This window comes from Geotrypetes seraphini, chromosome 4, assembly GCF_902459505.1.
Source record: "Geotrypetes seraphini chromosome 4, aGeoSer1.1, whole genome shotgun sequence".
NCBI classification, from domain to species: Eukaryota; Metazoa; Chordata; class Amphibia; order Gymnophiona; family Dermophiidae; genus Geotrypetes; species Geotrypetes seraphini.
The window spans coordinates 138,488,916-138,503,542 of record NC_047087.1 but is presented as its reverse complement, the minus strand read 5'-3'; the positions used below and the strand labels follow the sequence as shown (position 1 = coordinate 138,503,542).

Below are 14,627 nucleotides of genomic sequence, written 5' to 3'. Positions count from 1 at the left end.
ATTGTTTGCTGCCTTGCAAAAATGTTACTGTTGCCCAGAGATTGCAGAAGTTCCTCAGAACTAAAAATAAATTTCCTGCAAGTTAAAGATGGCAATATTTTGGCTGAATAATGATTCAGAATATTGACACAACTGAATTCTTTAATTAATTTCTAGATTAAAGGATTTAAAATTTATTTAAAACTGCAATTGGAATGTGTTTGTGTGGAGAGTTCTGTGCCTATGAGAGAAGGTTTCTGATTGACTGACTATACAAGTCAGAAAGAGACTTTGCAGGTGACAGTTGGGAGAGAGCAACGGAATATTTCAAGAAAGCAGCTGTTAATGAGTGCTCTGTATGTGAGAGAGTGGTTTGAAAGGAAAATTGAAATATTTGAGAGTGTTAATAAATAAAGTTATAATAAGTGTTTGAGAAAAGAAAGCTTGTGAAATAAAGCACAGTTACTTACCGTAACAGGTGTTATCCAGGGACAGCAGGTAGATATTCTCATGTATGAGTGACGTCACCGACGGAGCCCTGGTACGGGCCACTTTAAAAGTATATTGCCACTTTAAGACTTTATTTATTTATTTATTTATTTAGATTCTTTATTCATTTTGAAAACTTACAGCAAGCGTACAGGAATATATCATTAGTAACAACAATAACACTTGTAATTCTCATATAATTCTAAAAACATAAAAATTATATCCCGTCCCACCCACCTTCTTTCAAATATTATAATCAACTAGTCTTTAAGCCCGTTACATTAACGGGTGCTAGAACATATGTGTGTGCGTCTGTCTTTCTTTCTTTCTTTCTCTCTCTCTCTCTCCTTAGCCGCTTTCTTTCTTTCTTTCTGCCTTTCTTTTTCCTTGGCTGTCCATCACCATCCCTTGCCTGCTCCCCCTGTTTTACCTCTCCTGTGTCCACCACCACCCCTTCACTGCTCTCCTTATGCAGCAGCAGCCCTTCTCCTTTTGTTTTACCTCCCCCCTGTCCAGCAGCACCTCTTTCCTTCTCCCCCTATCCAGCAGTAGGCATCCCTTCCTTTATTATCCCCCTCCTCCTTCTTATCTCTATGATACTCTTACCTTGCTCTGCCCCTGGTCAGAGGTTCCCGACAGCCGCCCAGTTGCACCCATTGGAAAAGTTTCCACTGCCGCATCCCGCACCCTTCCTGACGCGTCTCCCGCTGTCCTTTCTGTCTGTCTCTGTCCCCCTTTGCCTGCCTGTCTTTCTGTGTAGCTCCCTGCCCCTGTCTTTCTTCTTTTCTTTCTGTCTCCCTTCCTCCCTCTGTCTGTCTGTCCAAAGCAGCATTCCATCCCCCTCCATTTCCCTCCCCCCACACCAGTTCCCTGTGCACCTGCCCCTGTGTCTTTCTTATTTTCTTTGTGTTTCCCTTCCTCTCTCTGTCTGTCTGTGCAAAGCAGCATTCCCTCCCCCTCCATTTCCCTCCCCCCCACCAGTTCCCTGTGCAGCAGCATTAGCGTTTCCTCTACCCCCCCCTTTCCCTTCCCGCGGTCCGGACTACAAACGTGGTGATTCCAGCAGCGCTTGCATCAGTCTCCACACGCTGCTTCGGGTGCTTCTACTGCCCTGATTTACTCTGGCATGTCCCTGATGACATCATCAGAGACGCGGCAGAGCAAATCAGGGCAGTAGAAGGGCCCGAAGCAGCGTGTGAAGACTGATGCACACGCTGCTGGAATCGCCATTCGGGCCCGCGGGAAGAGAAGGGGGTGGGCGGCAAAGGAGGAACAGAGATTGTCGTCTGGCTGCGGTCCGGCTTGTGGAGGCGATCGGCTGGTGACGTATTAGCGCGCATGCGCACTCCTTCGGCCACAGACCTACAGCGCACAGAACACGCAAATAGGAGTGCGCATGCGCGGCTAGCTCTTTATCATATTAGATTATATCATAAATATAATATAAACATATAATTGAGTGAAATTTCCAGAAAAACTCCCCCCCACCCCCCCTATGTGTACATATATTCATCCAAGGAAAATGATGTTTACTCATTACAATATCATTCCAATGGCCCCCTTTCTGTATTGCAATTGCTCTTTCCATCTTAAAAATATGGCATACCGAATTCCATCAAAATGTCATCGATGCCTTCAGCTCTGGCCATCTTCACCTGCCGCCCGAATTCTCACCCGTTTCAGGAGCGTCATGTCTACCTGGACGAGCCCATCAAGATCGGCCGCTCGGTGGCCCGCTGCCGCCCGGCGCAGAACAACACCACCTTCGACTGCAAGGTGCTCTCCCGGAACCACGCTCTCGTCTGGTTCGACCACAAGACCTGCAAGTTCTACCTTCAAGACACTAAGAGCAGTAATGGAACTTTTATAAATAGTCAGCGATTGAGTCGAGGGTCAGAAGAAAGTCCACCATGTGAGATTCTTTCTGGTGATGTTATTCAGTTTGGGGTAGATGTGACTGAGAACACCCGGAAAGTTACTCATGGATGTATAGTGTCCACAGTAAAACTTTTTCTGCCAGAAGGCCTGGAAGCTCGACGGCAAACAGATGTCATCCAAGCTCCCTTACCAAGTCCTGTTGACAAGGTTGCTGCTAATACTCCTACTATGTACTCTCAGGAACTGTTCCAGCTTTCTCAGTATCTACAGGAGGCCTTACATCGGGAACAGATGTTGGAACAAAAGTTGGCCACCCTTCAGCGGCTATTAGCCTGTACACAAGAAGCTTCAAATACTAGTTGGCAGGCTTTAATAGCTGAGGATAGGCTGCTATCAAGGTTAGAAGTCATGGGAAATCAATTGCAAGCATGTTCAAAAAATCAGACAGAAGATGGTATTCGGAAGGAGTTGGTAGCATTGCAAGAAGACAAACACAACTACGAGACAACAGCCAAAGATTCCCTGAGGCGGGTCCTACAGGAAAAAATAGAAGTGGTCAGGAAACTCTCTGAAGTGGAGCGAAGTTTAAGTAATACTGAAGATGAATGTACCCACTTGAAGGAAATGAATGAACGAACGCAAGAGGAATTAAGAGAACTGGCAAACAAGTATAATGGAGCAGTAAATGAAATGAAAGATCTGTCAGACAAGCTGAAGACAGCAGAAGGAAAGCAAGAGGAAATTCAGCAAAAAGGACAAGCTGAGAAAAAAGAACTGCAGCACAAAATAGATGAAATGGAGGAGAAGGAACAAGAACTTCAGGCCAAAATTGAGGCTTTGCAGGCAGATAATGACTTCACCAATGAGCGGCTGACCGCTTTACAAGGCAAGCTCATAGAGGAAGAACATCTAACCAAAGGTGTAGAAGAAACAAAGCTATTAAAAGAAAGCCAAGCAGAAGCAAAGGAATCTGATTTATCAGATTCTCTTAGCCCAAGCAAGGAAAAGAGTAGCGACGACACTACAGACGCCTTGATGGATGAGCAAGAGCTAAATGAACCTATCAATAGAGTCACTATTTTAAAAGATGACTTGCAGCATGCGCAATCTGGCACTAATGAAACAAAGCAAGAAATTGAGCTGTTGCACAAAGAGCTGATTGAAGCCCAAGACCTAGCCAGAACAAGTAAACAAAAGTACCTTGAACTCCAAGCACTCCTGGAAGATGAGAGAAAAGCAAACAGGTTGCAAGTTGAGGAATCAACCAGGCAAATCCATCTGCTTCAAGCTCAGCTTCAGAGGCTTCAGAATGAGATTGAGATCTTGCGTGAGCAAAAAGAGAACGACATTGCCAGCACACGGGATGAATTGGCTAGTGCTCAGGAAGAGATTGCTCTACTGCAGCGGGTAGCAGAACAAGCCACCTCCGAGCGCAACAGCGACATTGCCGAACTTCAAGGAGAGGTGCGGGCCGAGCTAGAACAGTGGCGCAAAGCAGCCTCAGAATCCGAAAAGGAAATTGTCAGTCTGCAAGCTAGTTTCCAATGGCAGTGCCAGGAACAGGAGGAACAACAGAGGAAGGAGGCTGCTCACTTGCAAGCTGATGTGGAAAACCTGAGAAGAGAGTGCAAGGTTCTCCAAGCAGACTGCTTTTCTCTGCAGCATGAAAATGCTTCGTTGACAGAAGAACTAAAGCGTCAGAAGAATGATCTGCTTAGTTCACAGAAGCAGAGTCGGGAGCTTGCTAGTGATCTCAATGTCCTAAACACAACTCGGAAAGAGCTTGAAAATCAAGTGGGGTCTTTAAAGGAGCAAAGTCAGTGGGATGCAGCTGGTCTAAAACATCAACTCAAAGAGGCCGAGAGTCGTGCAAAGGACTTTCAGAAAGAGTATGAAAAAACACAGACTTTACTCTCAGAGCTGAAGGTGAAGTATGAAATGACCGAGCAGGAGAAGCAGACTATCATGGAGGAGCTCAAACGGTATAAAGACACTGTGATCACAGCACTGGTTGCCGTGACAGCTTTAGTGCTGTACCCAGGCTTTAGCAGAGCCTCACCATGAGAACTATTGAATCCATGCACCATCCTCGCATACCAGAGAAAACCAGATACATTTTCTTCCTTTTTACCTCTTAATGAAACCAACCTCTTCAAGAATGCAGCAGTAGGGTCATTGCTTTAAAATGTATAAAATGTATTTGTCTATAAAGAGGGAATAAAAGTGCAACTTCATTCTGCTGTCGGCAACATTTTGCTTGCAGTTTTTCATGTAAGTGTAAATTAGTGGGAATTTAAGTACTGTTATGGTGGCCTAAAGTGGGCATCTTGGTACCAAATTATTTTTGACATTTAGGTTTATGGCTCTTATTGTAAAATTTCCTTGCCAGATAAGAAAATGTACTTTATAAGTTGATTTACTTATGCTGGATAGCAAAGACATACTTTGAAATAAAGAGACAAGGTTCTAGGAACCTGTCACTTTGAAACTTATTTTTTAAGACACCCCATTCTTACTGTAGCTTCTGTAAGTCACTGAGTTGGCAGGCACAATACCATGCTGGAGACAACTTCTCTTTCCATATTTTCGTTGGATGAAGATTAAGCGTCGCTGACAGTAGTTTTAGACAAAACGTTTTTTGTCTATTATACAGTAACTTGAAAGGAGGAGGATGACAAGTACATCCTAGAAAATGTTTGGGAGTACATGGGTGATTTGTGTGTGTGTATTTTCACGTTAGTGAGCAAAGGTTTCCCTGGGAGCAAAGCGTGGTCAATTGATGGGCACACATTGCAGTGATCCAAGTGTTTGAATGTAATTTATTGATTTTCCTGTATTTTAAAGTATTTTAAAGGAGAGAACACTTTAAATATATATTTTTTTTATTTTTCTGTTGATACTTATTTTTTATCTCTATTTTTTATTTATTTTACTTATTTATTTTTAATTCTATCTTTAAATTTATTTATTCATTACTTGGTGGAATATTCATTTCTATCTCTATCTCTGTCTTTATATTTTATCTTTATTTTTCATAAATTGTCTCTTCAGGTACTTTAGTTAGATTGTGAACCTTTGGGACATTTAGGGAATTTCCAAGTACCTATCTTATTTATTTTTATTTATTGTATCTTTTAATGCATTCATTTTTGTAAACCGCTTAGAAACCTCACGGTTATTAGCAGTATATAAGAATTAAATTAAATTAAATTAAGATTAGTATAATTTTTCCAGTTATTAGTGATATGCTGAATAGCAACCCCAGTCAAGATTAATAATAGTTTGTTATTATGTGCTGATATTTGACTTTTTTTCCTCATAGACATGCCAAATAGAATAGTATCATAGGATAATGCAACATGGTTTCCTAATAGACAATTTACTTGAGTCCAAACTGAATTCCAAAATAATCTTATACAGGGACAATGGTAAATTAAATGATCAAGTGTCCCTGCTTCTAGATTACAATGCCAGCATTTATTAGACTTAGAGCTATCTAACTTTTGTAAACGAACAGGGGTCCAAAACGCTCTATGCAACAAAAAGAACCAAGTTTGCCTCATAGATGCTGATACTGTACATCTCATTCTCCAAGACCAAATTCGTGGCCATTGAGATGCAGAAATTTGCTGCTTAATCTCAATGCTCCAAATGTCTCTAAGACCGTTTTTTGGTTTTTTATTCATATATCCAGATATTAATTTATACCACAATGCGACTTGATGTCCCAGGAAGTCCGCTTGAAAGCTATACTGATTATTCAATGTTTTCCATTCAGGGAATCCCACCTGAATAGCCTGCTTCAGCTGCAACCATTTAAAACTTTGTGATCTATTAAGACCAAATCTATGCTGCAGCTGTGAAAATTCAAGCAGTTTACCATCTGAAATAACATCATTCAGAGTTCGAATACCTGCAATAATCCAGTTCTTCCATAAGATTTTAGATCCGCAATTTGAATCTTGAAGTTTATCCATAAAGACTGATTCATTGATTTACTAATTGGAATAGGTGTTAAGTTACTAATGTATCTCAATGTTTTCCATGTATCAGATAAAATTCTGTTATCCTTATACTTTCTCGGCATTTTAATACTAGGAACATGAACTAGATTTAAAGGAAAAAAGAGTCACCACTCCAAATACAGCCAATCCAGGGCATTATCTATGAGTTCTGGGAGGATCCAATACGTACCCTGATGTAAAATATAGGCTTGATGATACCTATAAAAATTTGGAAAATTTACCCCACCCTTCTCATTTGATTTTTGAAGAGATACTAAAGTAATTCTAGGCATTTTACCTAGCCAAAGAAATTTCGTGAGGATACCATTAAGCTTTTTATAAAAGGACCCATGAAAAAAAATTGGTATCATACTCATTTGATGACACATCATAGGCAATATCATCATTTTAATAGTTTGAACTCTTCCCCACCAAGAGAGGTGTAAAGGATTCCATTACTCGCACAAACAACCTACCTGGCGAGCTAAGCTGCCAATACTTTTTTGAGACTAAGGTAAGTAAACACCGATCTGGGTCAGGGGAGAGTATACACACTTTCGAGTCTGGGGTTGGCTCACATTATAATTCTGGGTCACATTGTAATTCTGGGTCTAAGGGAAGTACACATTGTAATTCTGGGTCTAAGGGGAGTATACATTGTAATTCTGGGTCTAGGGGGAGTACACATTGTAATTCTGTGTCCAGCGAGAGAACACACATTGCAAATTGTACTAAAGGAGTTCAAGTAGCCCAAGCGGGAATACCCCCACAGGGTACACACATTTCCGAGTCTGGGATAGGAACACACTGTAGTTTTGGGTCTGGGGAGTCCGGGATAGGTGCACGTTGTAACTCTGGGTCTAGGGAAAGTACAAAACATGCGAATAATGCTAAAGGTGTCCAAGTAGCTCAAGCGGGAACATCCCCACTGAGACGTAACAAACATACAACATGGAGGGCTATGTACGTAAACGCCCACAGTCTGGAAAACAAGATCCTGGAATTAGAAACAGAAATGAGGAATGCCGACCTGGATGTGGTGGCGATATCTGAGACCTGGCTCACGGACTCCCACGAGTGGGACATGGTCATACCGGGTTACAACTTGCTTCGCCAGGACAGGGAGGGCAAAATGGGAGGAGGTGTAACATTATATACTAAAGATGACATTAAGGTCACCAGAATCACAGATGTCCACTACACTGGGGAATCCCTTTGGGTAAATTTGGCCAGAGGGAAGGACAAATGCCTGTATCTTAGCATAATATACAGACCCCCAAAACAACAGGATGACCTAGATATGGAATTAATCGGAGATATAGAGAATATCACCTTGCGTGGGGACACAGTATTGTTAGGTGACTTCAACATGCCTGATGTGGATTGGGACACGCTTTCCTCTGCTTCTGGCAGCAGCAGGAGGCTATTAAACTCTATGAAGGGAGCAAGACTCAGGCAACTGGTGTTGGAACCAACAAGGGATCAGGCAATACTGGACCTGATACTTACCAATGGAGAAAGTGTCACAGAGGTCTCGGTGGGAGACACATTGGCCTCCAGTGACCACAACATGGTATGGTTCAATCTCAGGAAAGGTTTCACTAAATCTACCACACTGACCAAGGTCCTCAAATTCAAGGACACAAACTTCAAAGAAATGGGAGACTTCGTTCACCAGGCGCTACAAAGCCAAGCAGAAACCGATAACGTGGAAGAAATGTGGTCGACTTTGAAAGCCACCAAACAAGAAGCAAGAAACCGCTATGTTAAATCAGTAAGTAAACGGCGAAGGAACAATAAGCCACAGTGGTTCTCTGCAGAGATTTAGGACCTCATCAAGGAGAAGAAAAAAGCATTCATCTCTTACAAACAATCAGGGAAACAGGACTCTAGGGAAGTCTATCTGGCCAAGTCAAAAGCCGTCAAAACAGCAGTTAGGGAGGCCAAATTCCACATGGAGGAGTCTCTAGCGAAGAACATCCAGAAAGGAGATAAATCCTTCTTCAGGTATATCAGTGACAGAAATAAGAACTCAGGCGAGATAGTACGTCTTAGGAAACCAGACAGAGACTATGTAGAAGCGGACTCGGAAAAAGCCCAACTGTTAAATGAATACTTCTGCTCAGTCTTCACCCGTGAGGCGCCAGGACTTGGCCCTCAGCTACAGACAAGGGTTGGGCAGATGACCCGTTTAGTAATTTCGAGTTTACACCCAGCGGTGTCTACTGCGAGCTGTCAAAGCTTAAGGTTAACAAGACAATGGGGCCTGACAACCTACACCCCAGGGTGCTCAGGGAGTTGTGTGATGTCTTGGCGGAACCGTTATCCGCGCTCTTCAATCTCTTCCTTAGTACGGGTAACATCCCGTTGGACTGGAAGATGGCTAACGTCATTCCACTCCACAAGAAAGGCTCCAAGATGGAGACAGCAAACTACAAACTGGTGAGTCTCACATCAATGGTGTGCAAACTAATGGAAACTCTAATCAAACGCCAATTGGATACGATCCTGAACGAGGAGAATCTACGGGATCCCCGTCAACATGGATTTACTAAGGGGAGATCCTGCCAATCCAACCTGATCAGCTTCTTTGACTGGGTGACGAGGAAGCTGGATGTTGGGGAGTCCCTGGACATTGTATACCTTGACTTCAGTAAAGCATTAGATAGCGTACCACACCGCAGGTTGCTGAGCAAGATGAGTTCTATAGGATTGGGCGACACATTGATGAAATGGGTTGGGAACTAGCTTGGAGGTAGGCTTCAGAGGGTAGTGTTGAACGGCACCCCTTCCGAAATGACGGAGGTAATCAGTGGAGTGCCGCAGTGCTCGGTCCTGGGCCCAATCCTATTCAACATCTTTATAAGAGACTTGGCAGAAGGGCTGCGAGGTAAAATAACATTATCCACCGATGACGCCAAAATAAGCAATGTAGTGGGCAAAAGCACAACAGACATAAATTCAATGTACGACAACATGATGTACGACCTACTCCTACTGGAGCGCTGGTCTAGGTCCTGGCAACTCAGCTTCAATGCCAAAAAATGCAAAGTCATGCACCTGGGCAGCCAAAATCCATGCAAGACTTACACCCCTAATGGCGAGATCCTAACAAGAACTGAAGCAGAATGAGACTTAGGGGTGATCGTCAGTGAGAACATGAAGACTGCCAATCAAGTGGAACAAGCTTCATCCAAGGCAAGGCAAATCATAGGTTGCATACGCAGGAGTTTCGTCAGCCATAAGCCTGAAGTCATTATGCCATTGTATAGATCCATGGTGAGGCCCCACCTGGAATACTGTGTGCAATTCTGGAGGCCGCATTACTGTAAGGATGTGCTGAGACTGGAGTCGGTCCAGAGAATGTCCACCCGGATGGTCTCGGGACTCAAGGATCTCCTGTACGATGAACGGCTGGATAAGTTGCAGCTGTACTCACTCGAGGAACGCAGAGAGAGGGGTGACATGATCGAGACATTCAAGTATCTCACGGGCCGCATCGAGGTGGAAGAAGATATCTTCTTTTTCAAGGGTCCTGTGGCAACAAGGGGGCATCCGTGGAAAATCAGGGGCGGGAAACTGCACGGGGACACCAGGAAATTCTTTTTCACTGAAAGGGTGGTTGATCGCTGGAATAGTCTTCCACTTCAGGTTATTGAGGCCAGCAGTGTGCCTGATTTTAAGGCCAAATGGGATAGACACGTGGGATCTATTCACAGAGAAAGGTAGGGGAGGGTCATTGGGGTGGGCAGACTAGATGGGCCGTGGCCCTTATCTGCCGTCTATTTCTATGTTTCTAACTCTGTAACTCTTTTTAAAAAAAGTTTCTCATTTTCTTTTATTGTGTCATCCATATTGCTTTTAATCCGAATACCTAAATATTTTAATCCATCTTCCTTCCATAAGAATGGAAAAGAATCAAATAATCCTTTAGAACAATGCACATGTAAAGGAAGAATCTCTGACTTACTCCAATTTATTTTGTATCCTGAAAATTTTCCAAATGTATCAATCAATTCCAATAAACATGGAATGGTAGTTTCTGGATTTCTCAAATAAAACAGAATATCATCTGCATATGCTGAAATTTTATATTCCATATTTGAATACGGAATACCCTGTATCCCCTTTGCTTGTTGAATGGCTAACAATAGGGGTTCTAATACAACATCAAACAGCAAAGGAGATAACGGACAGCCTTGTCTAACTCCCCTCTGCAAATTAAAACGCTCAAATAAATTATTATCAATATTCAATTTTGCAGACCTTAAGACTCTACTGGCATGTGAAAAGCTGTAATAGCACTGAGATGAACTCTGATAGATGTAGATTTGAGTCCAGAGTCAGACAAAGAAAGTAGACCCCTCCATCCCATCCAACTATCGCCCTATAGCAAACATCCCACTCCTAACCAAATTGCTTGAGTCCATTGTCTCCTCCCAACTCTCAGCCTACTTGGAAAGATTCTCTATCCTCCTACCGTATCAATACGGCTTCAGACCCAACTTCAGTACTGAAACCCTCCTGGCCTCCCTAACCTCGAAGATCCAACAACTCCACTCTCACAAAAAATTTGCCGTTCTACTCCAATTCGACCTCTCTGCAGCCTTCGACGTTGTCCATCATGACATTCTAATCCTCCTACTCTCCGAGATAGGCATCAGCTCCACGGTCCTTGACTGGTTCTCGAATTTCTTACGTTCTCGCTCTTACACCGTCACCAAGAATGGTACCTCATCCTCCCCGTGGAAACCGACATGTGGAGTTCCACAAGGCTCCCCCCTATCCCCTATCCTCTTCAACATTTATATGTCCTCCCTGAACCTCCTCCACCTTTCCCCCCTAGAAATACTCTACACTTACGCTGACGATATCCTGATCCTCCTCGAGACCGACGCAAACCTCTCCAATCTCGCAGCAAACATCTCCTCATGCATAACCAAACTTCAATCCTGGGCTCTTGCTGTACAAATGAAACTAAATGAATCCAAAACCAAACTACTTTGGCTTGGCCCCAAACTTGATCATTTACCCACCTCCATCCCACTGCCCTCAGGCACCTCTCTACAACTAGAGTTCTCTAGCAAAGTTCTGGGCATCACCATAGATTCCTCGCTATCCTTCAACGACCACCTCAACTCCCTGATAAAAACATGCTTTCACAGCCTTCACATGCTGAGGAAAGTGAGGTCCTGCTTCCACCAAAAACACTTTGCCGTACTCGTACAGTCCATCATCCTCTCCAGATTGGACTATTGCAATTCCATCTACCTTAGCTTAACAAAGAAAAGCCTCCACAGACTCCAACTAATCCAGAACACCGCGGCCAAACTCATCTTCTCAAAAAGCAAATTTGACCATGCCTCTCCACTCCTGTCCAAGCTGCACTGGCTTCCTGTCATCTCCAGGGTCCATTTTAAATGTGCCTGCTTAACCTTCAAGATGCTCCACGGCATCCTTCCACCTCTTATTCCTCTATCCTGGAATTCCTCAAATCCATTCTCCACCAGATCCACGCAAAAATTAAAACTATCCTTCCCCTCCTTAAAGGGTATCTCCCTCGTCGGTAAACTCGGGTCCTCCCTCCACTTCAGAATCGCTCAGCTCTGGAATAGTCTCCCTTCCCCTCTCCGCAACTTGAGCCCCCTTCTACCATTCCGTAAGCTTCTGAAGACTTGGCTCTTCTCCAAAACGTAACCCGTCCCCTCCCTATTATTATCACACCTAACCTCTCTCTTACTTACTTTTATAAACCCACTGGAGTTCCGTTGCTTCCTATCCATGTAAACCGTGTCGAGCTCCACCTGTGGAGATGATGCGGTATATAAACCCAAGATTTAGATTAGATTAGATTAGATTAGATTAGATAATCCAACACTAATTCCACTGCCAAGGAAGTTGAATCATGATATTGAAGAAGACACCATGAAGAAAACCAAGTACACTTTTGTTGGTAACAATGTTGAGTGGCTAGTTTCCTGGATGCTTCAAGGATTTGTCTAACAGGTTGAGAAAGATGCAAATTAGATGGATTCAACCCGAAAGAAGCCAAGCTGTCAGGTGCAGTGATGTCAGATTGGGATGCAGAAGAGACTCCTGATTATGTGTAAGCAGAGTAGGAAATATTGGAAGAGGTATGGGCTTCCTGGAGCTGAGTTGAAGTAGAAGGGAGAACCAATGTTGCCTGGGCAACTGTGGAGCAATGAGAATCATGGTTGCTGCTTCTCGCTTGAGCTTGAACAGAGTTCTCAACATGAGAGGAACTGGAGGGAATGCATATAAAACTAGGCCTATCCAATCCAGGAGAAAGCATCTGCTTCCAGACGGAGAGGAGAGTAAAGCCTGGAGCAAAACTGGGGTAACTGGTGATTGTGAGGAGCCACAAACAAGTACACTTGTGGGGTGCCCCATTATGCAAAGATGGACTGGAGAGTTACAGAGTTGAGATTCCATTCATGAAGCTGAAGAATTCTGCTGAGGTTGTCTGCTAGGGAATTTTTCTCCCCTTGAATGTAGACAGCCTTTAGGAAAAGGTTGTGAGTGGTTGCCCAAGTCCAGACCTCCTGGGCCTCCTGACACAATAGGAGAGAGTCCATGCCTCCTTGCTTATTTATGTAGTACATTTCTACTTGATTGTCTGCGAAGGAGGAGGACTTGAGGGCAGAGAAAATGATGAAAGGACATGAAATATTGCTCTGGGTTCCAGGAAATTGATGTGAAATTTCCATTCCTTAGCGGTCCAAAGACCCTGAGTCTGAAGAATGTCCATATTAGCCCCCCAGGCATAAGGGTCGTGATGACCTTGTGATGAGGGGGTAAGTGAAAAAGGAGACCTCTGGAAAGATTGGAAGAGGTAATCCACTAATGAAGTGACTGCAGAAGAGATGATGTCACAGATATATGTTGTGAGAGATGATCTGTAACTTGAGATCACTGAGAAGCAAGGGTCCACTGAGGAGTGCAAAGATGTAGCTATGCCAGTCGTGCCAGTGGTCTCCTGGAAGTGATGGATTGAAGAGGAAGCAGTTGCTGACACAGACGTATGAGAGCCTGAAGGCGATCTGGAGGAAGAAACGCTCTAATGAGAGTGGTGTCTAGGATGCCCCAATGAACTGCAGACATTGGGTCGGAACGAGATGTGATTTGGGTAAGTTGACTTCAAATCCTAATATCTGAAGAAAGGAAATGGTCTGAGATGTTGCTTGAACCCCTTCCTGAGATGAAACAGCCTTGATCAACCATGGGATCGGAGAGATGAGGTCACTACAATCAGGTAATTTGTGAAAACTCTGGGAGAAGATGCCAGGCTGAAAGGAAGAACCTTGTACTGGTAATGACATCGATTGATTTGGAAACGGAGGTACTTTCTGGAAGCCAGATGAATTGGAATATGTGTGTAGGCTTTCTTGAGATCCAGAGAGTGTATAGAATGTTGATGTTGGCTATGCTCTGAAAAAACAGGTCAAAAAGGCTGAGTAGACTTTTGAGGGGCAGCCTGTTACTTTTGCTGTTGCTGACATGGTGGTGGTTGTTATTTTCTCTGTCTCCTGGGTTGAGACTGAGCCGGGGGTCATAGGTTTTGCAGCAAACCATAGAAACATAGAAACATAGAAATAGACGGCAGATAAGGGCCACGGCCCATCAAGTCTGCCCACTCCAGTGACCCTCCCTATCTATCTTTGCGGATAGATCCCACATGTCTATCCCATCTGGCCTTAAAATCTGGCACACTACTGGCCTCAATAACCTGAAGTGGAAGACTATTCCAGCGATCAACCACCCTTTCAGTGAAGAAGAACTTCCTAGTGTCACTGTGCAGTTTCCCGCCCCCGATTTTTCACGAATGCCCCCTTGTTGCCGCGGGACCCTTGAAGAAGAAGAAGTCTTCTTCCACCTCGATGCGGCCCGTGAGATACTTGAATGTCTCGATCATATCTCCCCTCTCTCTACGTTCCTCGAGTGAGTAGAGCTGCAATTTCCCTAACCGCTCCTCGTACGGGAGCTCCTTGAGTCCCGAGACCATCCTGGTGGCCATTCTCTGGACCAATTCCAGTCTCAGCACATCCTTGCGGTAATGCGGCCTCCAGAATTGCACACAGTACTCCAGGTGCGGTCTCACCATGGATCTATACAGTGGCATAATGACTTCAGGTTTACGGCTGACGAAACTCCTGCATATGCAACCTATGATTTGCCTTGCTTTGGATGAAGCTTGCTCCACTTGATTTGCAGACTTCATGTCTTCCCTGACAATCACCCCTAAGTCTCTTTCTGCTT

General features: G+C 43.9%; 2 protein-coding genes across 4 annotated transcripts in view; both read left to right on the top strand.

The window, feature by feature from the left end:
* PDZK1 (PDZ domain containing 1) overlaps nt 1-14,627 on the top strand; it is a 190,512-nt gene that overhangs the window by 71,692 nt on the left and 104,193 nt on the right. The gene's annotated exons all lie outside the window — the stretch shown is intronic.
* Nucleotides 2,098-5,189, top strand: LOC117359015 (sarcolemmal membrane-associated protein-like). 2 transcript variants are annotated; one of them, XM_033941087.1, is made up of 2 exons: nt 2,098-3,433; nt 3,560-5,189. In XM_033941087.1, the coding sequence occupies exons 1-2, from the start codon at nt 2,098-2,100 to the stop codon at nt 4,408-4,410; spliced, it is 2,187 nt and encodes a 728-aa protein (XP_033796978.1). In that variant the 3' UTR covers nt 4,411-5,189. The 2 variants fall into 2 exon arrangements, with proteins under 2 accessions (XP_033796978.1, XP_033796976.1); XM_033941085.1 differs by having other exon boundaries at nt 2,098-5,189.

What these genes read in the sequence shown, in the direction of transcription:
- LOC117359015 (XM_033941085.1), top strand. Translation starts at nt 2,098, where the DNA reads ATGCCTTCAGCTCTGGCCATCTTCACCTGCCGCCCGAATTCTCACCCG.